The following is a 27580-nucleotide window of genomic DNA, read 5'->3' as shown; positions in this document are numbered from 1 at the left end:
CTCCTCTCACACATCTACCGGAGCCGAAATGGATCTATTCATGCAGCAGCTCTGTCCTCCCGTAAGGACCGTGACGCCCTTTGTCGGGGGCTCTGTGGCGCCTGGTCGCTGCTTTAAAAAGCAGCACTGACATGGAAACCCCATTACAGCTGCAGAACGATTTCTTCCCAGAGCAGCAGCTCCAGCACTGTAAGTACCAGCACTACTGCGGACGCGAGGATCGCCTCGGCAAGCAGCACGACCAATGCTGCACCTGCAATAATTGCACCTGTGATGCGAGAAAAAGCCTCGTCTTTCGCGGGACGTCGCCGGCCACTGTGGGAACTTTAAGGGCACCTTCGGAAACGTCTTCGAGGCAAGGCTGCCAGTACAGTGTCTGCGAGTTCACACCTTCTAGTCATGGTAGTTCATCCAGACATCATCATCATCATCCTCACCATCAGCAGCAGCAGCAGCATTGCCGCGATAGGCAGCGGGGCAGCCTGGGCAGCAGCCACAAAGACAGTAACTCCTACAATGAAATAGCCATGAGCAGCTGCAGATACAACGGCGGCGTAATGCGGCCGCTGAGCAACTTGAGCTCGTCCCGCAGAAACATACACGAGTTTGATTCCGAGTCCCAGCCTTTGCAGCCCATCTCCGCCGCAGATGCGTCGGACACTTTAGTATCCAAGCCGGAGAATAATTCAAGCACCCTGATGCCTTACGCATCGGGAGACGGAGGGGGAGGCTGCAGCCACAGCGGGGCCAAATCGGGTAAAAAGAAGAACCAGAACATTGGGGAGAAGCTGGGGCACAGGAGGGCCTTGTTTGAGAAAAGGAAACGGCTCAGCGACTATGCTTTAATCTTTGGGATGTTTGGGATCGTTGTTATGGTTATAGAGACTGAACTCTCATGGGGAGCGTATGGAAAGGTGCGTATAGCCCACTCAAAGTCCGTGCCTCGCAGTCCCATGTAGGCTAGAGTTGATTTAGGGGACATGTGACTCACGAAACAAGTGTTTTTAACGTTAAACAACTTGTGGTAGGATAAAGTGTTCTCAGGCAGGTCCCAGGCACGCAGGCCAAAAGGCCCACAGCTGTCCAGCCATGAAGGGGACCCCCCACCACCATCACCTCCAAAAAAATGAATGGGAGAAGAAGCTGCAATGTTAGAATTTGTTGCACTGTGTCCTAAAAAGCTAAATCGTGCAGTTTTTTACTTACTTATTTATTTATTTTGGCACATTAGTAGGAGTTACTCCAGCATGTAAGACAAGATCTTCTGTCATGTTGTTGTGTCTTCTTTGACTTTACTGTCCTTGCTCTTTTGCAGGAATCCCTATATTCATTAGCTCTAAAATGCCTGATAAGCCTTTCTACAATCATTCTCCTGGGGCTGATTATCATCTACCATGCAAGGGAGATACAGGTAATGCTGATGCACTCTGTTGTTTTTTTGTTTTTTGTTTTAATCAAAGCATGTTTTATCAGTTTCATGTCTAATCTGCTGTATTTCTGCACACTTTTTCCCTTCTTTTACACTGTTACAGGTTGATTTTAAAGTCATTGCTGCTCATTTAGTGTCAGATTTAAGTATTTTGTGCATTTAATGCATGAACATTGTGAAACATGTGAAATGTGTGCTTGTTTCTTTGCCATCTTTTTTTTTCTTTCAAAGAATCAAAGACTTTCTGCAGCCCTGTGAGTGTGTAAATGATGGGAGAGGTTGTTGCACTGGGCCTAATCATCAGCTATTGAAGCCGCATTAACAGTTCATTATAGATATTGGGAAGATTAAGGAACTCCTCGCAGGGTTGAGTGGATGAATGATTATTAGCCTGAGATACTCCAACATGACAGTTTTATGACCATGCCTCGGAGCATTGTTGCATTACTGTGCTTCAGTACTCATGTCTTTGCCACAAAGTTTCACTTCCTGCAGCATGGGCCTCCGTTGCATGCCAGACAGCTTCCATGTGCCTGATGTGTTTCTGTCTCTTTCTTTTTAAATTCACCTAAATGGGAAAAGCTTCACCTTAAAAGAAACACCACCCAAGCATTTTCTCAAATACTAAACAACGCCATGTTTAATCATGTTAATGGAGTTTCTTACCTTTGCACAAGAGGGTGATTTTAAAAATGCCTTCAGCTGAACTGTAAAAGCTGATCCAGCTGTTTTCATCTGACCTTATTTCTTCACTTTGTTGCCAGTCTATAGTCTCAAACTCAAGACGTAGCCTCATTTTGTTTATGAAATAGTGCATTACACTTTGATAAAACATCACTTCTTACCTCTTGCATCTGGCAAACAGAATCTTCATCAGCTTTGTTGGTATATTTAGCAGCTACAAACCCCAGGAGAGGATCAGTCATTAAAATAGCCCAACAGTAAAATGTGTCACTGCCTTGAGATCTCTCATTGTAAACCTTTCTTCATAAGAGATGGTAGAAAGGCATCATTATCATATTTCACCGTACAACAGAAGCTGTTTCATTTCCCCTGCAGATGGTTCCCAGGATCTGTGTATAAATTAGAAAGAAAATCATACGTTGGTATGAAAGTATCAAACCCATTTTTTTCTTCTTCTTCCTCTTTTTTTTTGGCCATTGGATATTTCTGCTAAAATACAGAGCAAATAAATAAGTCCATAAACAGAGCTTTTTTTCACCATTTGCTTATGCAGCTGCCGACCGGTGTAACAATTTAGTTTTGATGTAAAGAGACATTCTTTGTACACAGCATGTTTCTATTTAGGTAGAGGTATCAAATTAGTCCTGCATCAGCCACGCGGTTATTGTTCCCATTCACAGGAAACCAGTTTGCTGAGACGCTGAGACTACTTTTATGTATATATATCTTTGCTGCAATGTTACAGCAACACATCTGTATATTATAAACATGGATTCAAGAAGTTTAAATCTCTTTTCTCTGCTTAAAATGACTCTGAGGAACCGCTGTTTCCTGAGCTCAAGTGATTATTTTAGCTCTAAAGCAAGGATTTCTTTCCATTCCTTTAATTGTCAGCAGATGCATATTTAACACACAGGCAGGCTGCTCAGACATCTTTGATCAAGTCCCCTCTGACAGTCACGTCAATATCCACAACATTTTTCACCCCGCATAGCTCTCTTTTTGCTATAAAAGACATTTCCTCCTTTGTTGACCTAGAAAACTTTATTAAGGCAGTTGTTTCTTCACAGCTGATTATTGCAATTCGCCACATATTCACGCTGACTGAAGTAGAAGCTGGAACACTTTGATGAGTCAGAAAACATTATCAAGTCACCGCAGTCTTACTCACTAGACCTGCTCTGTAAATATACAAGTTGATTAGAAGGTCTGTCCTCTAATTCATCACATTCCCTTTGGGAGTAACCAGTCCCTGGAACTGACTTTGTCTCACTATTTAAATCCAGTTCACACTGTTATACTTCAACATCCACCACAACAGCTGCTCCCATCCCTCCTTGCCTGAGGCTCTTTTGTGTCAATTGTTGCTGTTTTTTGTGCCAGTTGTGGCTTTTTTGGTTCCTGCAGATTGACATATGTGCCTTCAAAGACGTACACATGCACATGTGTAGACGGCTGAATTAATTCTGAATCTGCCTTGCTGATGGTAAACGCAAGTACACACAAGCACACAGAACAGAGAGAGACCAGAGAGAGCTGATAAAATGTGTTTTTCTTTCTGATTTTCTCTGTCCGTGTGCTGCCTGCTACTCAATACACTTGTGAAAAAAACAAACTGATTGTTTTCTTTCGGTTTATTTTTTGTTTAAGGAAGATAAACTGAAACAGACTCCAGATTGAATCCTTAAACATTTAAATATCAGGACTAAATGAAGGTGTAATGCCCCAAATTGAAAATCCTGATTGAAGGTTGACTTTTTTATTAGCAGTGAGGTGCTACGTCGGGTGCATTAGGAACGACATAAACTTGTCCAATGCAAATTTTACCATTGCCAATATTTTGATAGATGATTAAATTGGGGTGATACAACAGTTAGCACATTCACTTCACTTCAAGAAGGTTTGAGATTGAACCTGGTCACCTGCAGGCACTGTGCTGAGTGCAAATGTCCAAAGGCATGCATGTTAGGTTAACTGGTGATTCTAAACTGGTTTGGGTGTATTAGTCATGTGATGCACTGGTGATATGTTCAGTGTGTATGTCCAGTTTCACCTGGACTTTAGTGTCTTTGCAGTTAGGATTGATGGAGATGGATGGATTTAAATGCACATTTTTCTACGTGACATCATGTTACTTCAGATTTTATATCATTAAGTCTTCACTATATCTCTAAATAATCTGGTGTCGTTTATTGGTGCTGAATTAGCCTTTTTTCCATTATTAAATGCAGAGATTTTGTACAATGCTTGCAAACACTGACAGTGATGTAATACAAACAAAAACCAGCAAATTGTCACACCAGACGAGCTGAAACAAGAGAATTTCTTGGGGGGAGGGGGGTTCTTGATTTTTAATTTGGCATTTAATTTTTAACTTGATTATCTGCTTCACTGGCAGTTTTGGAAAGTCTTTTGAGACAAGCTTCTCCAAAGTCAGAAACATTACTTTAACAGGTGGAAGAATACGACTACTGACTGGTAAATTTTCAGTGATTCGTAAATTCACACAGGGAAATCTGGCAGTGGCAAAGAGGTTATCAGATGCTATACAAGTATTAACAACAAAGTACAAAATCATATAAAGTCAATCATTTTAAAAGCTCAGCTGAAAGTAAAGCTACTGAAAGTGTTTCTTATGTATCTATAAATGTGATTAGGAAGTTTACCTAAAATATCAGAAGTAGAAGCTTTCGCTGCAAAGAAATGAACAACGTAACATCTAAAAACTCGTGTTTTATCAAATAGTCTAAACCTAAAGAGGAATCAGTTGCCAACTAACTTTCTGATAGTTGAATCATTCTGTCTTTGACCATGTTTTGTTTACCTCACATAAAGGCTGCCAAGTAGTAAGTGTAGCAAAGCAAAAAGTACAGTATTTTCCCATGAATGAAGTCAATGTAAATGTGCACTACAATGCAAAAGCCAACGACAATTGCTTCATATTTTCTTTCCAAGGAACAAGATGTGTAATTTTTTAAAGTGCTCTTGAACAATAGCTCTCCAGGATGGAGGTGTTTTAAAGATTTTCTTTGGACATTGCCCATTTTCAGAGGAATATTTTTACCTACTGCATGAACCATTCAAGTATTAAAAAACACCTAACTCAAGGATCAGCCGGTGTTGTGTCTACACATAACACACAACTTAGCAAAGAATGAATATTGAATTGAGTTGTTAGACACTTTGTTGCTAGCAGCCTGTCACAAAAGCTCATCCTTTGTTCCCATTTCTTTAGCTGAACCAGTTTGGCAGACTTAAAATAGGATTTTTGTAACAAAAGGTGATTCCTAAAGAGCTATTAATCGAAAACTTGGCATAACTCAGCATGCTGTGGAGCGTGTCTTTAAAATTTTGAGGAAACAGGGCAGTGGAGGACAAAACAAGAAGTGGCAGGTCTAAAAAAAAAACTCTACAGCTCTGGAAGTTGTGTCCTTGACAAATTGGAAAAAAATCCAACAAAGACCTGACGCAGGACCTGAAAGATGCATCTGACACTTCAGTTTACTCGTGTACAGTTCACTGAAGACTCATCAGAAATAGTCTCAGTGGCAACAGGTCTGATGCAAAGATTGTCTACAGCCTTTTGTAAACACAGTGGAGGCTCTGCCATGTCAGCATCCAAAGCAGCGCTTTAACAAGAAGCCTGGAAACTATTCTTGAAGACAAAAGTAATTATGAGAAAGCTTGTCTAAAAGAGTTCAAGCTCTATTTCTATATTTGTTTAGACAATTTCTGCATCTATTTCCCATTTTCCTAACAAAATGTAAAGAAATGAGGGATGGCTACTCCAAATATTTGACATTAGAGCCTGAGTTCAGAAACGAATCGCTTTAAATGATAGATTTCCCATGTAGAGCTTCACCAACCCAAATATTTTTATTTTCTATCTGCAAATGACGTCCCCTGGAGAAAAAGTTTGAAAACCACCGCGCCCACCAAAACACAAACACACCCATCGACTGAATCCTTATTTAGCATTACTGCATCAGCACTCTGTCAGCTGTTGTGTTATTCGGTTTTATGCAATGTTCTTAGGTTTAACACACCCTCCCCATCCACATCCCCGCGCTTCATTTTTACGCCTCTACGAGAGCCTAATGTGTTTGCAATGTTGCAATATGAATTGCTGTTTCTAAAGTGCACTTTGCCATGTGGGAAATGTTGTTCCTGCAGTGAAGTAGATTATGCATGCACATCCATGTGTACTCACAGATGCCTGTCAGATGTAGAGGCATAAGTCAGGGTGATGAAATGGTTTCCCCACCACTTCTAGCCCCTTAAAACTGATTTACTTGTCAAGCTCGGTAAAGTCTGCGCTCTCTGATTTCCACAACACAGAGTTTGTTCTGCGCAGAGTGACTGAAAACTCAAAAAAAGGTCACTCTGAGCAGGCAGGAGAGAGGTCGGACACAGGCTGTCATTTGTTTAGGGATACAACTGCTGTGCTGCATTGGCAGTGAGGACTGACCTACTGAGCTGAGTGTGCTTAAAAAAAAAGAAAAAGATTTGTCCTTAGTTTTTTTTTTTTTTTAGTGTCCACAAGGAAAATTATATGTATTCCTCCCTCTACACACCAGCTTTGATAAAGAGCCGGAAGCATGAATCTCATTATACGTCTCCTTAATACTTCCAGATGAGTAATTTTTCGACTTCTTAGTTAGGCAATGCAGCTGTGTTGTGGAAGTTAACACAGCTGCATTGAGTGTGTAGCTCTTTCCTAACTTTGCTTTGTCCTTGTCAGAGTCTGATATGAGCTGCAAGCTGCTGAGGTGGTTGATGAGTTCTCTCTGTTTTTCTAAGCGAACACAAACTGACATTTTGCAAGTTTCCCTCTTCTTCTCACATCAAAGTGTTGTGTTAAGGCCACTGCTGTGTCACTCTACCTTGTGATGACAGTTCTGCTGAGTTCTCTTAAACTAATGCAAAATGCTTTGGGGGCTGGGTTGGGTTTTTTTTTGTCTTTGATGTGTACTTTTGCGATAAGGGTCTGCGCTGATGTTTCACAGTCGCGCAATATTACATTTTTCGGTTCAGCGGAAAAGATAAAACAACAACGCGTCACCCAAACTGTGCCAGCAAAATTCTGCCAAAGCCAAACTTGGCTGTGCTCTGCAGATTGCCCCTGAGTGCTGCGTATGTGTCAGAGATATGGTGTAACTGCAGGAGACGCTCTAAATTTCTCACAGTGAAATCTGTCCTCTACCTGAGACTCCAGACTGGAGTCAGATAACCACCACTGGCTGGTGACCTCAATGTTTTCACTGAACGTACCGCCTTTCAAGGGCACAGATACCAAACCACCCATAGAGTTGAGGATCCTGAAGATTATTTATGAAATACTCTTTTTGTGTGTGTGTGTGACTCCAAACATGCAGCTGAATGTAGATTATTAATGTGTGGCGACTTGGCTGCAGCCACAGCACTTTAAAGAAAGATTTATATGAGCTTTTACTTTGGCTCAGAAATGTTTCACTTTGCTCGAATGGAAAAATTGCACATGCAAATGTGAGACTTAATCTCGGAAGCGAAAGCAAACAGAATTTGCGAAAGCTTCCGATTTATTCTGCAAACTGGCCTCTTAGTGGCTCACTTTGATATCATAAATAAAGCATTGCATTAATGCCTAATTGGACTGAACCTCTCAACCTAATTCACTAATGAGATTGAGTGATTTCATTCTCAGTGACAAGATATATGTTCCCATCTCCACATTACACAGATTAAATATTGAGCTGCACTCCATTAGTTATATTGAGAGTAGTGAAACCAGTAACCAACCCAGCTAGCAGCGCAGGTGAGCTCCTCCGGGGCTGCACAGTGCAGACACAGGACATCGGCAGGCAGGGAATGAGCTCAAGACATATTCGGCTGTGCTGTCTCTCAGACTGACATGAAGAAGCCTTTTCGATGATGGGAAAGGGGCATGCACTCTGAGTGATTAGACTGTATTTTAAGTCCATCAGAAAACAAGATGAATGTCAAAGAGAAACCGCTGATGCTTTGATTTGCCCCGAGTTAGAAACAGGCTGGCGCCCTGTTCCCTGGGCTCTGTTGTACATTGCAGGGGATTAACGTCTGTGCTCTTGAACTGATTTTAGTTTTTTTTTTTCCTAAGGTAAGGTGGGGATTTTGGAGAGAGCTGTTTTAGAATAAAGGCACACAGTTAAGGTTAGGACACATATATAGATACAAACAAACGTGTCTTTCAATATCCATGTGATGAATATAGATTGTAAGAATTTAAAGGCCTGTTTTTCATCTATTATTTTTGTGACTACATTTTTAGGCATTTTACTATTAAAGGAACGACCATGAAACTTTATTATAGGCATTCATACTGAGCAGATAAGGATAAATCCTAATCTCTTGTGTGATCCCACACACAGTTCATATTCAAATAATATGTCCGGGCAACTATTGGATGGATTGCCACTGAATAATGTGCACATGTTTGTCTTCCCCTCAGGATGTACTGAAATATATTTAGTGACTCCTTAGCTTTTAATCTAATGCCATTAAGGTCTTGTCTTCTTCTTTTTTTTTTACCTGATCCTTTAGTTTATAACCTCACAGACTTAATGGCATTCCCATCACTCTGGGCTGTACTGTGTGCTAGTCAGAAATGTCACTGGCCACTATATTAGGTACCAGGTGCTAATGCCAGGTTAGATCCCCCTTTACATTTAGAACGTCTTTAATTCTTCATTGTACAGGTTCAACAAGGTGCTGGAATTATTCCTCAGAGATTTTAAACCATAGTGACATGACAGCATCACACAGCTGCTGCTGATTTTTCAGCTCCACATTCCCATCTTTGTGCTTTATTAGATTGTGACTGTGTGGGTCATATGAGGCCACTGTCATATGCAAGAAACCATGATCAGGAGATGATTTGAGTTTTGTGATATGGAGCTTTATCCTGTAGGAAGCAGGCATCAGAAGATGGGTGCACGCACTATGGCCATTAAGGGATGGACATGGTCACCAAGATACTCAGGTAGACCGGCGCTGTTACTAAGGGGTCCAATGTGTGTCAAAAAAAACATCCCTCAAGCCAGTACATGATCGGCAACCTGAACTGCTGATACAAGGCAGCATGGATGCACACTTTCAACGTGTTTATGCCAATTTCTGGCTCTACCATCACCAGACAACATTTTTTTAGGCTTCTGTTATCCATTTTTGGTGAGCTGAATTATAGCCTTAGTTTCCCAGCTGGAGTGGCACCCATTGTGATCTTCTGCTGCTGTAGCACATCTGCTTCAAGGTTTCACATGTTGTGCGTTCAAAGATGCTCTTCTGCATCACTTGGTTGTAACAAGCAGTTGTTTGAGTTTTTGTTGCCTGTTCATCACCCATCTAGCACCGATAACAATGCCACATTCAGTGTCACATAGATCTTCTTGCAGTCCCATTCTGACGTTCGGTTTTGACTCTAGCAGGTCATCTTGACCCTGTCTATAAGCCTAAATGCACTGAGCTGCAGCCATGCAATTGGCTGATGAAATATTTGCATTAACGAGCATTTGAACAGATGTACCTAATAAAGTGGTTAACAAGTGTACGCTAAGTAACATACACGTGTAGCATTTGAGCAGATTAAACAAGTTGATTTTAGCAACTAGGTTGCTAATTGACACCTGATAAAGTTTCTGCCACTTTTACAAAAGATTAACCGTATTTAAATGTCATATTTCCACACAGTGAGCACGACAAAGAAAGTCTATGCACAAGATTTTTTTTGAAAAGAAAAATGATTTCTTCTATTCTAGCTGTGCCTCTGTTTCATCTTCAAATCTTAATGATCCACTGTGTACGAGGTTAAGATGCGGCGCTCTTACCGCTTTAAATAGATTCTTTTTACCTTCTTTATCTTAAAAATAAACTTTCAGGTATGTTTCTCAAGTCACAGGCCTTTATTTTATTCTCATGTTAGGTTGGACATATTTTTAATAATCATGTCTCTGTGGTTATAATTTTCATTTATGTAATTGTCTATATGTAAATAAAAAATAATGTAATAATAATTTAATGATCACCACAAGATTTACTTGTGGACTCATTTGTTTTTTTTTTACCTCTATTAATTGTTTCATATTTTCATTCTTAACATTAAAAAATGTAACTATGATGTAACTGAAATTCTTATATTTATAGCCTGTTTTTATAGTACTTAAACCATCTGTGCTGTAAATAATTAACCTTCTATTTCTCATCAGGGCTTTTGTTTTTCACACTGTTAACATAAGTTTTTTCTTTTTTTTTTAAATAAACCTCACAGTTGAATATTTTTCATCCATAGATGCAGTTTCTTCCGCCTCTCTGTCATAACTGCTGGTTTTCCAGCGAGTATGAAATATTTCATGCTGTGCGGTTAAAGCCCCATGAGTATTGTATTTCAGGTCATCCATTACCATAATTGCTTTTACTCACCAAGTAGGCTTTCCTTATGCAAGCTCCTGCTAAATGTTTAATCACATTGTTTGGAGGTAACAAACTTTGTAACTGCTTTTGACACGACCGGTTTGTTGTTTAAAATGTAAAATAAAACGTCGCTTGTGCCGCGTACAGACAATAGATTTAGCCTCTTTCAGAGAGCTAATTCTGTAAGTAAGAGACCACAGTGTGAGTGGAGACACAGCTTGTGTTTCCATGTCTACATTACACTCAGCTGGAAAGCTGAACAGGACAAGCTGTGGTTAGAGTTACACACTTCTTTGTCAGATGTCAGTTTGTTAAAGGAGCTCAGTGTCACTCATTTGATAGGAACAACCACAGCTGAAAATTTAATTCACGTGTTTTCTGTGTTTGGGGGAGGGCAGGGGACTTTGATTGTAGCTTCTGAATAAATACAAATGAACTGCAGAGGCTACGTGGGGTTGTTGTACCATTTATTCAGGGACTTGTTGCTGTTGTTGTTGGCTGGTGTTGTACTGTGCCGGCTTGTTGACAGCTGATATTTCCTGCACATTTCTTGGCTCAGAAGCTATAATAAGCGTGCAGTGTGCCGTCTCTGCATTAAAGCAGCTGAAGCTGTAGTCTCGGAGTCCCTTTGAAGCTGTCGAACTGTAGCATGTGGAGCACTCGTACACGTCTGTAGCGCAGTCTTATTGATTTCTGCGCGCTGGCTTTGTCCTTGAGATGAACGCTTTGAATGGGGAGCTTTATTTAAGATGTGAGAAACATGACTATTTCAGCGATTCCATTTTAGGTAACATGTCACAGCTAAAATTACAATCTAGGTCAGTGATCCCATTAGCCTTTCAGGAGTGGGACAGTTTTCTTTTTGCTTCTATAATGAGAAATTCCAAATTAAATGGAGAGTAGCTGGCAAACTGCCGAGTCATGATGTATGCCTCCAGAGTGTCCGGAAAATTATGACCATATGATTTGTCATAAAGTTTAAGACAGACTGATTTGCAAATCATATAAGCCCTATATAAATGATTAAAAGTGCGAGGGCAAGGTAATAGATGCTGAAAGAGAGGCATATAATTGTTTTTGAAAAATACACCCACATTTTTAATGCTAGCTACACATTTTAAAAAGGTTAGGATCAGGTTTTCCTCTGTTTCTAACAACACACTCTTTAAATGTTTGGGGATCGAGGAGACCAGCTGCTGCAGTTTTGTAAATCAAATGCTTCTTGCTGCTTCTTGTTGTCTTTTTTTTTTGCCTATTAATCCAATGTTTTCAATAGGCGACAGGTCTGAACTGCAGACAGGCCAGTTTTTCACCCTGACTCTCTTGCAACAGAGCCGTGCTGTGTACTCTGCGCAGAATGGGCTCTGGCATTGTCTTACACAAATAAATAAGGCCTTTCCTGACAGCAAGACAACAAGTCGAACGGTCCCTCTCCTCTTTAGCCTGGTTAGAGCAGCGCGCGTGAATTCAAGCATGAATTTAAAATTTGATACATAAGAACACAGACAGCTTTCCACTTCACCTCAGTCCATCTTACACGAGCAGAGGATGCAGCAGCATTTCTGTAACCTGTTTTTTTCTTTGCCAGTCAGTTTTGTTTTTCAGTGTTGTCCTTTGTGTGTAGGGATTTCTTCAGATACAATGTTTACTAATATTATGTGCTGCAAATGATGAATTATTCTAAAAATGGTCATCTAATTTTCTTTAAAATCTTTTTACTCCTATTCAATTCAATTCAGTTCAATTCAGTTTTATTTATATGTTGCCAAATCACAACAACGGTCACCTCAAGGCACTTTATAGGTAAAGACCCTACAATAATACAGAGAACCCCCCTATGAGCAAGCACTTGTCAACAGTGGGAAGGAAAAACTTCCTTTTTATAGCAAGAAACTTCCAGCAGAATCAGGCTCAGGGAGGGGCGGCCATCTGGCGTGACCAGTTCGGGGGATGGGGACGGGACAAAAGACATGCTGTGGAGCCAGGCATCAATAATAACTAATGATTAAATGCAGAGTGATGTATAAAAACATTAACAGCACGTTAAAAGAGGTGAGTGATGAAGATACACTTAATGCATCATGGGAATCCACCAGCAGCCCAGACCTATTGTAGCATAACTAAGGTATCACTCAGGGTCACCTGATTCATCCCTAACTATATGCTTCATCAGTAATTAAAGTTCTAAGGCTAATCTTAGAATAAGAGAGGGTTTCTGTCTCCTGAATCCAAACTGGGAGCTGGTTCCACAGAACCGGGCCCTCAAAGCTGAAAGCTCTGCCTCCCGTTCTACTTTTATCCTGTAAGTGAGCCAGTGGTCTGAGAGTAAGGAGCTTTATTGGGATGATACATTAATATGAGGTGTTTAAGATAAAATGGGGCCTGATTATTCAAGACCATGTATGGGAAGAGAAGGACTTTAAGTTCAATTCCAGATTTAACTGGGAGCCAAGCCAAGCGAGAACTCAAAAGGGTTTTTTGATGGCTCCACCTCTCGAGTTATATCTCTGACACGTTTAAGATGACCTGACTGCTTGTGAGATGTTGCCCCTGCAAAATGTGCATTTATGAACAATAGAAACTCAACGACATAGTTGCAGACCACATAAAGTTACAGAGCGGCATCGCCTCTGAATGGCACAGAGAGAAAAACTCGCTAACGCTCTGCCGACTCAGTAACTGCAGTGTTTCAGCTGTTCTCTCGCATTAAGATCAGCACAAAACCTCTGCAGCGAGCATCATGACTTTTTTTTAACTATGCATTTTCTGTGACTTACGACATAACCTGAAACTAATCCTTCCATTAAATATCTGGGTTATTTTTTGATTTTCATTTCTTACCATTGAGTAAACAAACAAATACTTCAGTATTATATAACACATTAATAGGACAAATTGTGAAGATGTTCCTCTTACTTTAATAATTCTTGTACATTTCTGAGCTGAAAGATGAACAGAACTGTGCAGGATGTTGTTTCAGAGGGCTGTAAGCAAAATCATTGTACTGTATATAATGTTTAAGCCTGAGAAGTCAGTGGACACCCCATAATTTATTACCGAGTACATTAGGGAGGTTTCGGACGACACGTAATAGTGCAGTTTTTCTTTTCTTTTTTTCCCCTTCATAAAGGCGTCTGCTCTCATGGCAAAAAAAAAGCTGCCAGGAAACCTCGATTGGATTTGCTGACAACAACGTTTTGTGAAAAATCTACTGCCACTTGTGACAGCTTGTACAGGCGCAGGACCTTGATGTGATTGAGTGGATAGAGCGGGTGCATTAGAGAAGGGATACCAGTGCGAGGTGTCAGAGAGAGGAATACAGTTTGGAGCGCTTTTTATCTACAAGCCTCACAGTACAAAGCAACAGGTATAAAATTGAGATCGCCTGTTTACAACCTTTAGCGTGAGAAGTGGAGACCGTGAAGGAGCTGATATTGGTAGTTGTGTGAGGACACGAGTTGAAGATAGCTGTAGAAAGTGATAAAGAGGAGTGAAGGGACATCAGCAGGAATGACCATGTGAGAAAGCTCCTGCGTATATATGACAGAGGACGGGGTGGAGAAGAGCGATGGGAGGTGTTGAAATCCACTCACACTGAAGTCCCCAGTGAGACAGCCAGCCTTCTGGTCAGGGTGGCCAGGCGATCAGCACCTAATGCTAATGTGGAGGTGGCAGATGTTCTCATTAGTATACTGCTTAGAAGTTGAAAATGCTTACTGCACACCGCTAATGTATTGCCTGATGTAATAATATTTTATTTTAATGCATTTTAATGAAGAAGTCAAAATTTTCAGTCATCTTCAGAACAATTTATTCTACAGGCACTAAGATGCTTTACACTAAGGATTGTCATTTATTCCAGAAATTTCAATAATTTATTGTATGCAGAAGCTGTTTTATACAGCATTGATGAGTCTGCCGTTTCCTGGCTTTCTTTTTCTTTTTACATTATTTAGTTTTCACGTCAAAGTAGCTTTAAAAAGTCCATACTGCCCTGACAATCTTTAAATGTCTCGGTTTTGTTGAAAAGGTAAAACTTTAAAGAAAACTGGTTTACAATCATAAGTGAACATCTGAAGTCTTTGGACTATTTTGTTTTTTAAATTTGATGCTGAAATAACCGTTTACTGTACCAACAGTTAAGTTGTCCACTGCCACAGTGGATTTTAAATCAAGCAATTGAGATGTGGGTGAAGTGCAGACTTTCAGATTTAAATCGATGGCTGTAACAAAAGTATTGCATTAACTGTTTAAGAATCGCAGTCGTTTTTATAAGTAGTCCCATTTTCAGCTGCTTTCAGATCAAAGAAAATAAAGACACAAATCCTCTCTGAACCCAAGCTCGTTTAAGATGGACTGGGGTGGAAACTAACTCTGCTGTGGTCAGAACAACCAAAGGTTTCCACATTTTCAAAAGCGTCTTTAATGCTGAATGGCATACGCAGGTTTTAGAGGAACATATTGCCATCCAGAAGTCTTTCTCAGAGGTTTCCGGTGTTTTACACACATCGCAACAGTGAGTCTGTGTTGAAGTCAAACAGCTGAGCAGATGCGATCCCACATCAAGCAAAAATGGGGAAACGTTTGACTTTCAAAGCTTTAGTTCTCAAATGCTTTAAGATTGTTGTTAAAAAGGGGGGGGTGATGCAACACAGTGGTAAACATGACCCGGCCCCAGTCTTATTTTGTTACAAAGACCTTTGGCATTAAAGGAAATGGGAAAAATAGCAACAAACGTTCCTTAAGGCATTAAAACTTACACACCTGGTGTGGTGCGCTCACAAACACAGATATGACATTAAAGCCATGCTGAGGTCATTAGATGTTGTATATATCTGTAAATATCTGAAAGCTTGTAACATCCTCCCCTTGTCATGAAATCTTTTCTGTTTTTTTTGGCTACACTTCCTTCAAATGTTCTGAGCACAGTTTCTTTTTTTTTTTAAATGTAATTTAATGGCTTGAGGCGATTTGCTGTTTACTCTTTAATGGGCTTAATGATTTCCTGTAGTGTGCTGTGTCAACATGATGAAAATTTCAGCTGTTTCCTTTTGTTTGATTGCTTTTTCTACCCTTCATCACTCTCATGGTGCCCTCTCCTTGCAGCTATTTATGGTGGACAATGCAGCTGATGACTGGAGGATAGCCATGACATACGAGCGCATCTTCTTCATCTGCCTGGAGATCCTGGTGTGCGCCATACACCCCATCCCAGGCAACTACACCTTCACCTGGACGGCACGCTTGGCCTACTCCTACGTGGCATCCAAGACGGATGCAGATGTGGACATCATCCTGTCCATCCCCATGTTCCTGCGCCTGTACCTCATCGCTCGCGTCATGCTGCTGCACAGCAAGCTCTTTACCGATGCCTCGTCCCGCAGCATCGGTGCACTCAACAAGATTAACTTTAACACGCGATTTGTGATGAAGACTCTCATGACCATCTGCCCCGGCACTGTGCTGCTGGTCTTCACCATCTCGCTATGGATAATCGCTGCATGGACAGTGAGAGCCTGCGAGAGGTGCCTGGATCAGTTTTCTCATGCTATGCCGCGCTGCTCAGCATGAAACATAGATAAGGCTTAAAAATAGATAGAATACTCACTCTCTGTCTGAGCATCAAGATAGAAGGATTAACACAAGCTGTAAGAAAAGATTATGAAACTGCAGAGTCCTGAAACGTTGGATTTTAGGCATTACAGTCGCTAAAACCTCTTTTTTTTAAAAAAGAAATAAGTAGCAGTTTGTTCAGGTGCATGAAGGTGTGTCAGTCTGATACATTTATTATTCATTACAGGTACCATGATAACCAGGACATAACCAGCAACTTTCTTGGAGCCATGTGGTTGATCTCAATCACGTTTCTTACCATTGGTTATGGGGATATGGTCCCACATACGTACTGTGGGAAAGGAGTCTGCCTCCTGACTGGCATTATGGTGAGATTATGATGCTTGTTTTGTTTTTTTATCAGCTTGTGAAACTATTGAAAGACTCTTATTAATTATGTAAAAGCAGCCTGTCTGCTGCTAATTTATCGTGACTGAAAAATATTGACAAGTAAAGGAACGCTGTATATTTTCTCTGGCTCCCAGGGCGCTGGCTGCACTGCCTTGGTGGTGGCTGTGGTGGCAAAGAAACTGGAATTAACCAAAGCTGAAAAACATGTTCACAATTTTATGATGGACACCCAGCTAACAAAAAGAGTAAGTGAAAGCGCTGCAAGGTGTCATAGATGCTTTATTTCATTACAGTCTTAAGCAATTTTGTTTTTGCACCCTAAGGTGAAAAACACAGCTGCGAACGTTCTCAGGGAGACGTGGCTCATCTACAAGAACACTAAACTGGTGAGGAAGATGGACCACGCCAGAGTCAGGAAGCACCAGAGAAAATTTCTCCAAGCCATTCACCAGTAGGTGCCGTGCTCTTAACCCTGACCTCGCCACTTTTCTTCAGCAATTTCATTCACCAGAGCAACACAAACCTGAAATCTGAATTGTTTGACACCTGTAGCAAAGCTTTGTGCTCATAGATTTGGAGGATCTTGTATTTTTATAACCATGCTTTGACTTGACTGATTTCACAACTTCCTCTGCTGATGTTTGAATGTTATATATGTATATATACACAATGACTCATTGGAGATTCCTGTAAAGCATTTACCCGTTTTTTAAAAGGCATAAACTAGCATCATGAAAAAGAAACTCTGTGTAAAGTTCATTTTACCTCAAAATATGCAGGTTTTACAGAATTCACAGGAGTATGATATCGATTTCTCCACCTTTTGCTGTCAAGTTGACTCTTGTGTGTCTTCTTCGCTGTGAGTCAGATGTCAGGCTGACCTCAGGGCTGACACATTTCGGTTTCTACTCCTCTAGCGCTTGCTCAGACATTCACCTGTCAGCTAGTGTTTTAGTGGGTCCCCAAGGACCCCCAAAGTGCTATCTCACTCCAAAACAGTATTGATTTTAACCTCACCTCACTGTTGTTTTCCTTCAGCTTACAGTGCTTACCAGCACAGCCACACTGAGGCTTCTTTCATTAACTGGCAATCACCTCGGCGCTTTATTAGAATAAATAATAGCAAATACGCTGGTATATTGTTCATACTCAAGTAAAAATGTCCTCTGTTTGTATGTTTGTTTTGCTTTCTGTGGTTTTATTCACACACACATATATATATATGGTGTACTGTGTGCAACTTTGCTTTGCTCATGAATCTTTTGGACACACATTTAAGTTTTAACGGCATTCGGATGTTTATTGGGAAGGTAGGGAAACACAAATATACACAAACTGTCTGCTGCTGCTGCAACCCGCATCCAGACTTGCAGTTTAATAGCTTTCTCTCATTGTTGCTGCTTTTCGAGTCATTATGCCCTTGCTGTTGGGTTCAGGTGATTCGCGGCATTGATGACGGCTTCTCATGTCCACCTCCTGTTCTCTTGGACAGCCTAATAATGGAAATAGCTCAGAGCTAAGTGCAATCTATAAAGAACCAGATTCAGTTGGGAAAAGTCACGTTGCTCTGTGTGCTTGGAACGACCACTCAGCGTGGTATCAACATCTCCTGGTCACATTCTTTGTGTTAGAGAGATTCGGTCTCGGTTATGAGGCAGAGTGTTCACGGGGTTCGTGTGGGAGAGTTTTAAGTAGGGCCTGTAGCCTAATCGCAGGGTGTGACAGACAAACTCTGGCGTGCAATTAATATAGAATAGGAAGTGGATTAACAAGTGGAGGCTTTTAATAGGCCTACAGCAATCTTTGACTTCCTCTACTGGTCAAAGTTGTAAGACAGTGAGAAAACTTTGCTCACACATCCTTATTAGTTGAGGGGGGTAAAAGCTGTTGTTAAACAGACACTTCTGGTTTGCCGGCATTAACAGGGAGATTGCTTTTATTCACTGTTTTTCTGATAGGACCAGAAAAGGCTAAATTAGATTCAGAGAACAAAAGCAGCTGCAACCACCAGAAACGGTCCACGCAGGGTAAAATGACAAACTGGTTTCAAGATGAGGGAAGTCAGGAGAAGCGGTGGCTGCTCTTCACAGGTGACAGTGTAGCGATGAGGGTTTCAGCAGCCAGACGTGAGCAAACACAGTTTGCCATCTGACTATGTTTATCTGATATTGTAATAATTCATTTGTCTACTTCATGTTTCCTTTTTGTTCCTGTTTTGTTTTTGTTTTTCCTGTTTGTGTCGACACAATGCAATAGAGCTCGAAAGTAAGTCTTCGCCTCTCATGTAGATACAGACCTGTTGTGTGCATGCTAACGAGAGCTTGTCCTTGAACCCAATAACTACCAAAAAAAAAAAAAAATTACACTCCCTCATTTGATAAGTGAAATTCATCCCTCAAAAATCTTTGCTTCACACAACCCAGTCACACCTGCTAAAAGTGTGTTTTTCTTAGTTGGCATGTCAGTTTGACGAAACACACAGCATCACATTTTTCTTTGTCTGATTTAAATCACCGGTACAGGCACCTTGTTAGTGAACAGACATGCGCTGCACATTGTATACACACCCACAGATGCAGTTTAAGTGAATTTCAATTATCAATGATGGAGGGTGTTTTTCTTTCCATTTCTGCATGGATGTGATGAGACTTTTGATCTTTAATCAGAAAGCAACTGATTAAACTCCAATCGACTGTGCTTTCACCTACCGAAGGATGACGACCAGAGTGGCATTAGCCTGCAGACGTGTACGTTCTGTGATACCCCAAAAAGTCATGCGATACGCCCAAGCGGCCACGCTCGCACAGATCAGGGCTCAGGGTCATCTTTCGGCAAGTGGAACCATTGTTACGCCTGTTACGACATTTGCAGCTACATTTCCTCCATTTCCCTGTTGGATGACACAGTAGCAGAGATGCCAGTCCATTGTTGTTGTCGTGGCTGGTAAACAGCATAATAGCAACGACATGCAGCTGCCATGCAAGAAGAGTTTGGAGACACAACAACACTGAGGTCATTTGGATGACTCGTGCTAGAGGCACGGTATGACACAAGTGCTAGCCAAATGTCCTGCAGAATGTTTTAGGCCATAACGGCTGTGAAATCAAATGTCTCCCTTTGGGGAGGAAGTCTTTTTCCATGCGCAAGGCTGAAGGAGGAACCATAGTGGGGACAAAAAAAAAAAAAAGCAGGACAGTGAGCGCTTGTTAGCTCAGAGATCAGCGAATTGAACAAAGAGGGAAGTGACCTAAGAGGAAGGTCAGGGTAAAGCCTTGAAGAAATCCCGTTTGTGCTCGAGAGGCTGCAACTGTGACCAACAGTGTGAATGGTCAGCAGGGACAAGGGCGACGGGGGGTAAAAAAAGAAGACGTCAGACCCATCCATTACTTTGAAGAATAATTTGCATTTCTTTTCACCATGAGTTTAATGGAGGTCATGACAAATAAAGCAACTTGAGAGGGTAAAAAATGTGGAGCGGCACTAACTGAGATTGAAACGCTTAGCATAGCCGTTTTCCCCCGATGAACACCAACCGCATATAAAGTGCCCGTTCACAAAGGGAAGTGCCCATGAGCAGTGACTGATTGTGGAAAACATACTTTGAATATAAAATAGAAGGTCAGCAGGCTTTCTCGCCCTCACCTCAACCTGCCCTCTGACAGCTATTGGTCTTCCAATTGTGAAATGTATATTTCTAACAGGTCTCATGTCAACTACAAAACCATGTAACCCCGAACACCTATTATCTTCTGTAATTTAGAGCAGACTACTGCTCTTTTCTTTATTTGTTTCATTATAGCTAGAAGAATATAAGAGTGATGTTTTGAAATTTGTTCTGCATTTGTCTGAGAGTCTTCTTTGTATGAAGCATAATGGGGCTAAGGTGGCAGGACATTTTTGCCCTATGCTTGAAGTTTTCTTTAGTGGCTTCTGTGGCACTCTCTGTTGGTCTTTGCTGCACATTTGGGAGTTTCTCGATGAAATATCCGTCTCCCTCGAAGACTCTTGAATTTCTTCATCTTTAGCAATCTTAAAATTTGACCCTCAATCATCACCTAAGAATCAGACTGTATTAATGGTGTATTATTATTTTTAAGCGATTCAGGAGGAAGGAAAAAAACCCTCTTTAATATGTTGATGCCACGTGGCTAATACTCTACAATAGTGCACATTTTGCTGTTTTTAAGTCCCCTGAGAAGAAGAGTTTAAAATGGTGCTTCAGTAGCATAATTAAACAGGAGCTGTAAATTATTTAAGCACATTTTATAAAGTAGGCAATTTTCAGTCTTTGCAGGTAGGATTTTTGGGTGATGGAAAAATTAGTGTTTTGCATGGTTTTTTAGCCCACAAGAGAGTTTCTGGAAAAATCTTTTCATTTCCTGCCCACAATTAACAATTAAAACGATTCTTTAAGTTGTCACTTAAAAAAAAAGAGAGAAGAAAAAATAAGAAAGAAAAAAAAAGTTGTCACGATGACACGATTTTCTCTGTTTTAATGGGAATATTGGAAAGTCTCAAAAGGGAAGCAGGCTCATGGCTGCTGTATAAAGGTTCAACTTTACCCTCTGTGTTAATACAAAACAGTGTGTGATGTTTTTGGCTCTCTGAGTGACTAAATGGGAATAGTAAAGAGAAAAAAGTTAACCAGAAGGGAACTTTACAGGAACAACAGCTGACCTTTTTACCCTTGCTGTTGACGTTTTCTAATCTCATATGTCAAGAAGACATACAGTAGGACTTGATAAATGCTGTTTACACTGTACCCAGATATGACCCCCCACCCCCATTCCCTTGTGGTGTGTATTGGTTGAGTAGGACGCAGAGCTGATTTCATTCACCCCCCGTGGCAGCTCCCTCTCCTCCCCCCCACCCTTTCTTTCTCTGTGGTCTCCTTTCCACTTGCATGCAGCTCAACCAAGCAGACTGCCCCTCCAAACCCTGCATTCTCTACACATATCCCATGCATGTCCTGGGAGTGTTCTCCATGTGTATGCCTTGTGTGTGCACAAATTTACAACAAGAACAAAAAAGAAAAGAAAAAGAAAAAACATATCGACACTAATAGCGTTAATTTATTGGGTTCTGAATGGTCTTGTGTTCAGATTGAGAAGTGTTAAAATGGAGCAACGCAAGCTGAATGACCAAGCAAACTCACTAGTGGACCTTGCTAAGGTAAGCTAGACTAACAGTACACTGCTGCCTTTGTAGGTTTCCTCCCTCTGTGTGGCTGAATCCGATGCATGCTAGCTGACTGGCTGAATTAGTTGTGTTTTCTAATATAAATCAAAGTCTACAGGTGTCAAATAAACAGACAGGCTTTACAATCTGTGTGTTGATTGCGGTTGACTGCGCTCACCTGGAATTCAATTTGCTTGGGGTATGAAATAATAACGCATCTTTATTTTGCAGTGTAAATCACTGTCCCCGGGACAAAAAAATTACTGAATGGGAGTAATGAGAAACCCGGCACAGTTTTTCTCTCTATGTATTCTCTGATGTTTGTCTCCAGATGCACTAAACAGAAGTCGACAAACCTTAGGGAAAGACCAGGCAGTGCGCCAGCCTGACACAGCAGAAACAGTAACCTGGAAAGGGAGACACACTGTGATCTGATGATTCAGCCAGAAATAAAGGCAGAGAAAAAGAGGAGAGAAAAGCAGAGCACTCTGACATTCAAAAGTACACCACAGTCAAACTGGATTCAGGCCAGCATGTCATGAAAGGTATTAGTTAATATTGCCTAATCACCTCATGCTGTAAAACAGCACGGAAACCTGCGACGTGACATTGAGTAAGGTGGCTTATGGCCAGTGTTGTACGAGTCTGCAACCATAGGAGGGCAGTGTGGCTTCAGTCTTTTCACGCTCTCGGTGGAAAGACGGAGCTAAATAGAGCTGAACATATCTTTTTGGAAGATGCATTGCCACTGCAGTGCACAGTGAAATTCCTCAGATCATAACGTATCCCCTTATTTCATTATCTCCTCCAGAGTCACTTATACAGACCCTGTTTATTCATCCAGCGTGACATAAACGATGTGACATTGGCTGAATGCAGTTTCCTTCCACAGGAATTTTTTTTCTTTTTCATTTTTTCCAGTACATATCCTTAAATTACAAAAGTGCTCACTCAAGTGGCTTTAACAACCATCTCTGCCACTTTGCTCGCGCTTCTTCCCTCGTCTTGTACAGAAATTGGTTTATAATGTCAATTTGCGGTTTTACATTACAGCCCAAGTGGATGTCTATTAACCACCTGTATTCTTGCTCCATCACATACATTCCTCAATGATCTACTAATGGTTTTCTTGCTCTCTATCATCCATTCCACCTTATTTGAGCATGTTCTCCTTTCATTTCACGGTTTGAAGCTTGGAGGCCTGTGCCTGGATGCAATCATTTCTTAATTACACTAAGAGGAAAAAGACCTTTATTGGATTGATTTGATATTAATAGCACAACCCTAACAACAGTTGTCAGGTTAAGTAGTGTCATGGCTTCCTTAGTCCTCACTGATTCATATAAACAAGCTATCCCATCATCCCCGCCTCAAATCAGAAGAGGACAAGGTAAGTGATGGATGACATCGCCTCTAAGCTGCCAGGGGTTATTAGTCCTGCACTGAATAGTACCTCAGAGACCGCCTTCCAGCAGCCTCACCACCACTTCTCATCTGGACGTGAATGAATTTCTTAGGCTGTTGCTGACTATTTTGGAAGCCCAAACTGTTTTAGAGAAGAGTAGTTATACGGTAGTTATATAATTTTCATGGAGGTTTTTTTGTTTGTTTGTGTGTTTGTTTGTTTTTCTTTTCTTGTTGTTGTTTTTTAATAGCGTGTTATGAGATGGCTGATGCATCAGAAGAGCATCATGTCAAGTCAGCAGGCACCTTTCCTGTCTCCTCAAGGTCACAAACTAATGTACTCTGGTCTGCATGAAAACATAAAGCTCCTGTAAACTGTCCAAATAAAATTCACCCTTCTAGATCAGTTTACGGTAGATACTGTGCTCCCATAATGTTCCTCTGACCTTATTTTGAAGGATGGTGAAGGTTTCTCTGGGTGAGACACAAGCCATTGCAGACAAGATGGATAAAATGGCAGTATCATAAAGCAGTTTGTAAAATCTGAACTGTTGATTCAGCTCAAGAAGCCTGCGCAGGAACATCTTACCGTGAAGTATTACGACAGCGTGCAGCCTGACACATAAACTGAAACATTGGTGCAATCACCATCCTGTCATATTATGCAGGTTCTGTACAGGCTGATCTCGTGTGTGGCGTAAGGTGTATACACTCACTGGACACTTTATTAGATGCACCTTGCTAATACCAGGGTGGACCCTTTTTTGCCTTCATAACTGCATTAAGTCTTCGGGATACAGATTCAGCAAGAAGTTGGAAACATTCTCCTGAGAGATTTTGATCCATATTGACATGACAGCATCACACAGTTGCAAATGTGTTGGCTGCACATAATGGAAATCTCACATCCCACTACATCCCAAAGGTGCTCTATTGGATTAGGTTGTGATGACTGTGGAGGGCGTTTGAGTACAATTTTGATGATTTGAGGGGCATGACGTGGTGCACTATCCTGCAGCCATTAGCAGATGGGCACACTGTGGCCATAAAGGGCATAAAGAGATGGACAAGATCCGCAGCAATATTCAGTTAGGCTGTAGCATTTAAATATTCATTTGGTACTAAATGGCCAAAGTGTATCAAGAAAATATCCTCCACACCATTACAAGTAAATCGTAGCTCCGTTTCCTGTTCTTAGCTGACAGAAGTGGCACCCAGTGTGGTCTTCTGCTGTAGCTCATCAATATGTTGTTCATTCAGAGATGCTCTTCTGCATACCTTAGCTGTAACGAGGAGTTGTTTGACTTCCCGTTGCCATCCTATCAACTCAAAGCAGTCTGGCTGATTAGAAGTTTGCATTAACAAGCAGTGGAGCAGGTGTACCTAACAAAGTGGCTGTTGAGTGTATCCGTGTCATTACTGCACTCAGTCATGAACATTTTTTGTTGTCATTTAAGAGAAACATGAAATCCTAAAATACTTTGAATGTGATGGTGAGTTTTTTCTTCCTTCTATCTTGGTTTAGCAAGCAAATATTGTGCAATACAGTGAAAAAAGCCTGTAACATCTGAAACTGTGAGCTTTATAGATCTGACTCAGACTGTGGAAGCATCATATTAGCTGAACGTTTATTGCACTTTTACACAGCATAGCGCCATTGATGTTTATTCACGATTTCTGACATTGAAATTGCAGGCAGAATGTGAGTATTGTTTTCAGACAGACGTACAAATAGATATACATCAGTTTATTATTTTAAAGTCATTCTTTACTTTGACTTTGATGTGTTTGAACAGTGAATCTTTAGCACTCGTAGCCTCTTGTAACCAGTTTTCTTTCTTCTCTTTTCAGAACTATCAGTGCATCTTGATGTGATGAAAATGCATTTTCCCTATTTTTTTAATGTATAATAAATTTTCTGGTGGTCCATCAAAAGTAACATCGGTTTGAAAATGTTAACAATAAGCTTGTTTTATCTCTCCTATTCCAGACTCAGAACATCATGTATGACATGGTATCAGACCTGAATGAGAGAGGGGAGGACATGGAGAAAAGGATTGCCCTGCTGGAGACGAAGCTGGAGACTCTACTGAGTAACTTGCAAGCTTTGCCCGGACTCATCAGCCAGGTCATCAGCCAGCAGCACAGGGACTTCCTGGAGGTGCAGCTCCAGCCTTATGACAAACACAGCCCTGAGCGCTCACAGTCAGTGTCCCGGCGGAGGTCGTCCTCCACGGCACCGCCCACCTCCTCCGAGAGCAGCTAGAGTCCAGGGGGAACGCCTCCACTGGAGACTTTTGCCATCATATGGCCAAGTTGCATTTATCGTAAAGCCTTATGGTTTCAATAAGTATTATCCAAATTCTGATGACAGAATCCAAGATACTGGGGACAATACATTTTAATGGATAACTTCATGCTGTTATTTATTTTTTATTACCTCAAAAGATGTTGTTATCCTTGCTCTGGTGACATAAAAATAATGGCGCTTCCCTCAGTAACAACTAAAAGGCCTATCGATGGGGCTGTGATAAGAACTCTTCTCCATCTCTATGCAGAGGTAGCCAGTTTTAGGTAGCAGAGTTACCAAGTGTGAAACTATTGCACTAAAATAGTGCTTCTCACAGACTTTGTGCTTCTGCTGGCTTGATTCAGTCTCTGTGTTCCTCAAAGGAAACCGAGAAACCACTGAGAAATCAGTCAGGGAGCATGGCAGTGATATTGAGGAAAAGTGCTGCGGTTTACGGACTGGAGTGAGCTGACAGCAGAAGCCAGATGAAAATCGCTCCTACACACTGTCACTCAGAGATAACTTTAAAAGCTTGAAATGAGGAAAACAGCATATATCTTTTAGGTTAGAAACAGCATCAACTATAATGGTTTTCCTTTGCAGAGTGCCCCTGTAGAATGACTATTTTTTGGGGCCACGTTGCAAATAATTTAATCCTCTAGTAAAAATGAATGCATCAGAACCTGTACTTGCACTTACTTTTTAATCAATGCACTTCAATGCTGACTAAGATATGATATAAAGATACGTTGCTCATTAAAAGAAGAACATTTTAAATGTTTGGGCATGGGTTTATTATTGTCAATTATCGAGTTGTGGCTAGTGTTAATGATTCAAATCGAAGCCCTATTTCTGTTTCTCACAAAGAAGCATCATCTTAGACCTGCAAAAGTCTTTAGAAACTTACTGAGTGATCATACATTTACTAATTAACCCCCAGTCTCGCTGTGTCTCACCTCCTGTCCTTTGTTTTTCTTTTACCTGTGCTCTTTATGCTTGCTGCCATCCCAGCTGGGCAACATCAAATGCTGAACAACAAAACCATAACCATATCTACCTTTTAAAAAGTAAATGCCTATTTTTATATACTTTAATGAGGAGAAGCACACCTCTTAAAACTAAACAAACAACAACGTGGGATCGATTAAGAGGCAGATTCAGCGTAACTAGCACATGGTAAGGATATCTCGGACTGGAGTTAAGATACATAAAACTGTCTGTGAGACTTTTTCCTGAACCTAATTAACAAACAGTGTGATTTAAAAACTGTGGTATTCTTCACACTTCATCTATCGTTTACAGCATACGCTTTGGATGATACTGCTGGATGAGCTGGAAGAGCAGGGCTGGTAAATGTGATTGGCATTTACTACACTTGAAAATGTTACGGTCCACAATTGATTTAACATATATTCTGATTTTATTCATATATCCACTTTGGTCATTAATGCACAGTAGCTACATATGAACTGTGAGATCTCCTGATGTGTCCAACATACCCTTTTATGCATTATTACTCAGTATACGACCATAATGGTTGTGTATTTTTAAAACAGCCGTTCCAAGGTTCACAGAGCATCGCATGGGTCAGAGGAGATCCATCACAGGTCTAGTTCAACCAGCTCACTCATTAACCAATAAATCAATCAGAGAGTTGACAAAACACAGATGTTCCGTCCACAAACTTTAGCAGCATAGAAACCAATGACAGACTATACTGTATGCGACTTAAACGATAAAGAATTAAACAATAAAAATATACAATTTCACCGGTCTCCATCCTTTTTGTGTGCATTTAAATGTGGGTTTGTATCTTATGTGCTTTTGTAGAAAGATGTTACACAGTTCAGTGCAATAACCAGTGTTGTAGACAATGTGCTCATCAGTATGTACGCTCCAGGTAAAGTGCACCACAGACTTTGTAGATCTTCTAAAGAAATAGGCTCGCTATGACATACATTAGATTATTTGATATAGCCAGAGTTGCCATTGTGTTGGCAAAAGTAAAGGCATAGTCCTTAAGTATATAACAAAGTTATAAGATTTTTCTTATTTAGAAGCAGAAAGGTAGAATTGATTATTTCTTAAAAGTTAGCATGCAACAATTTTACAATTATACACCAGAAATCCAGTTACAGTATTTAAACGTCTACCTGAATAAATGTAATTATTATTAAACAAATGTGATATTATATTAATCTTACTGA

At 40.7% G+C, this 27580-nt stretch overlaps 1 protein-coding gene across 2 annotated transcripts; it reads left to right on the top strand.

The window, feature by feature from the left end:
- kcnn2 (potassium calcium-activated channel subfamily N member 2) lies at nucleotides 1–27122 on the top strand. Of its 2 annotated transcripts, XM_005735299.1 has the most exons (9): nucleotides 1–914; nucleotides 1316–1411; nucleotides 15644–16062; nucleotides 16338–16479; nucleotides 16636–16746; nucleotides 16825–16952; nucleotides 18758–18766; nucleotides 21604–21673; nucleotides 25074–27122. In XM_005735299.1, the coding sequence occupies exons 1-9, from the start codon at nucleotides 132–134 to the stop codon at nucleotides 25347–25349; spliced, it is 2034 nt and encodes a 677-aa protein (XP_005735356.1). In that variant the 5' UTR covers nucleotides 1–131; the 3' UTR covers nucleotides 25350–27122. The 2 variants fall into 2 exon arrangements, with proteins under 2 accessions (XP_005735356.1, XP_005735359.1); XM_005735302.1 differs by lacking the exons at nucleotides 18758–18766; nucleotides 21604–21673 and having other exon boundaries at nucleotides 25074–25175.
- The last annotated feature ends 458 nt before the right edge of the window (nucleotides 27123–27580 follow it).

The sequence above is a fragment of the Pundamilia nyererei genome, unplaced genomic scaffold (assembly GCF_000239375.1).
Source record: "Pundamilia nyererei isolate P.nyererei 1_Seehausen unplaced genomic scaffold, PunNye1.0 scaffold00063, whole genome shotgun sequence".
Classification (NCBI taxonomy): domain Eukaryota; kingdom Metazoa; phylum Chordata; class Actinopteri; order Cichliformes; family Cichlidae; genus Pundamilia; species Pundamilia nyererei.
Note: the sequence above shows the minus strand (reverse complement) of the source record. Positions and strands in the feature narration are given on the sequence as shown.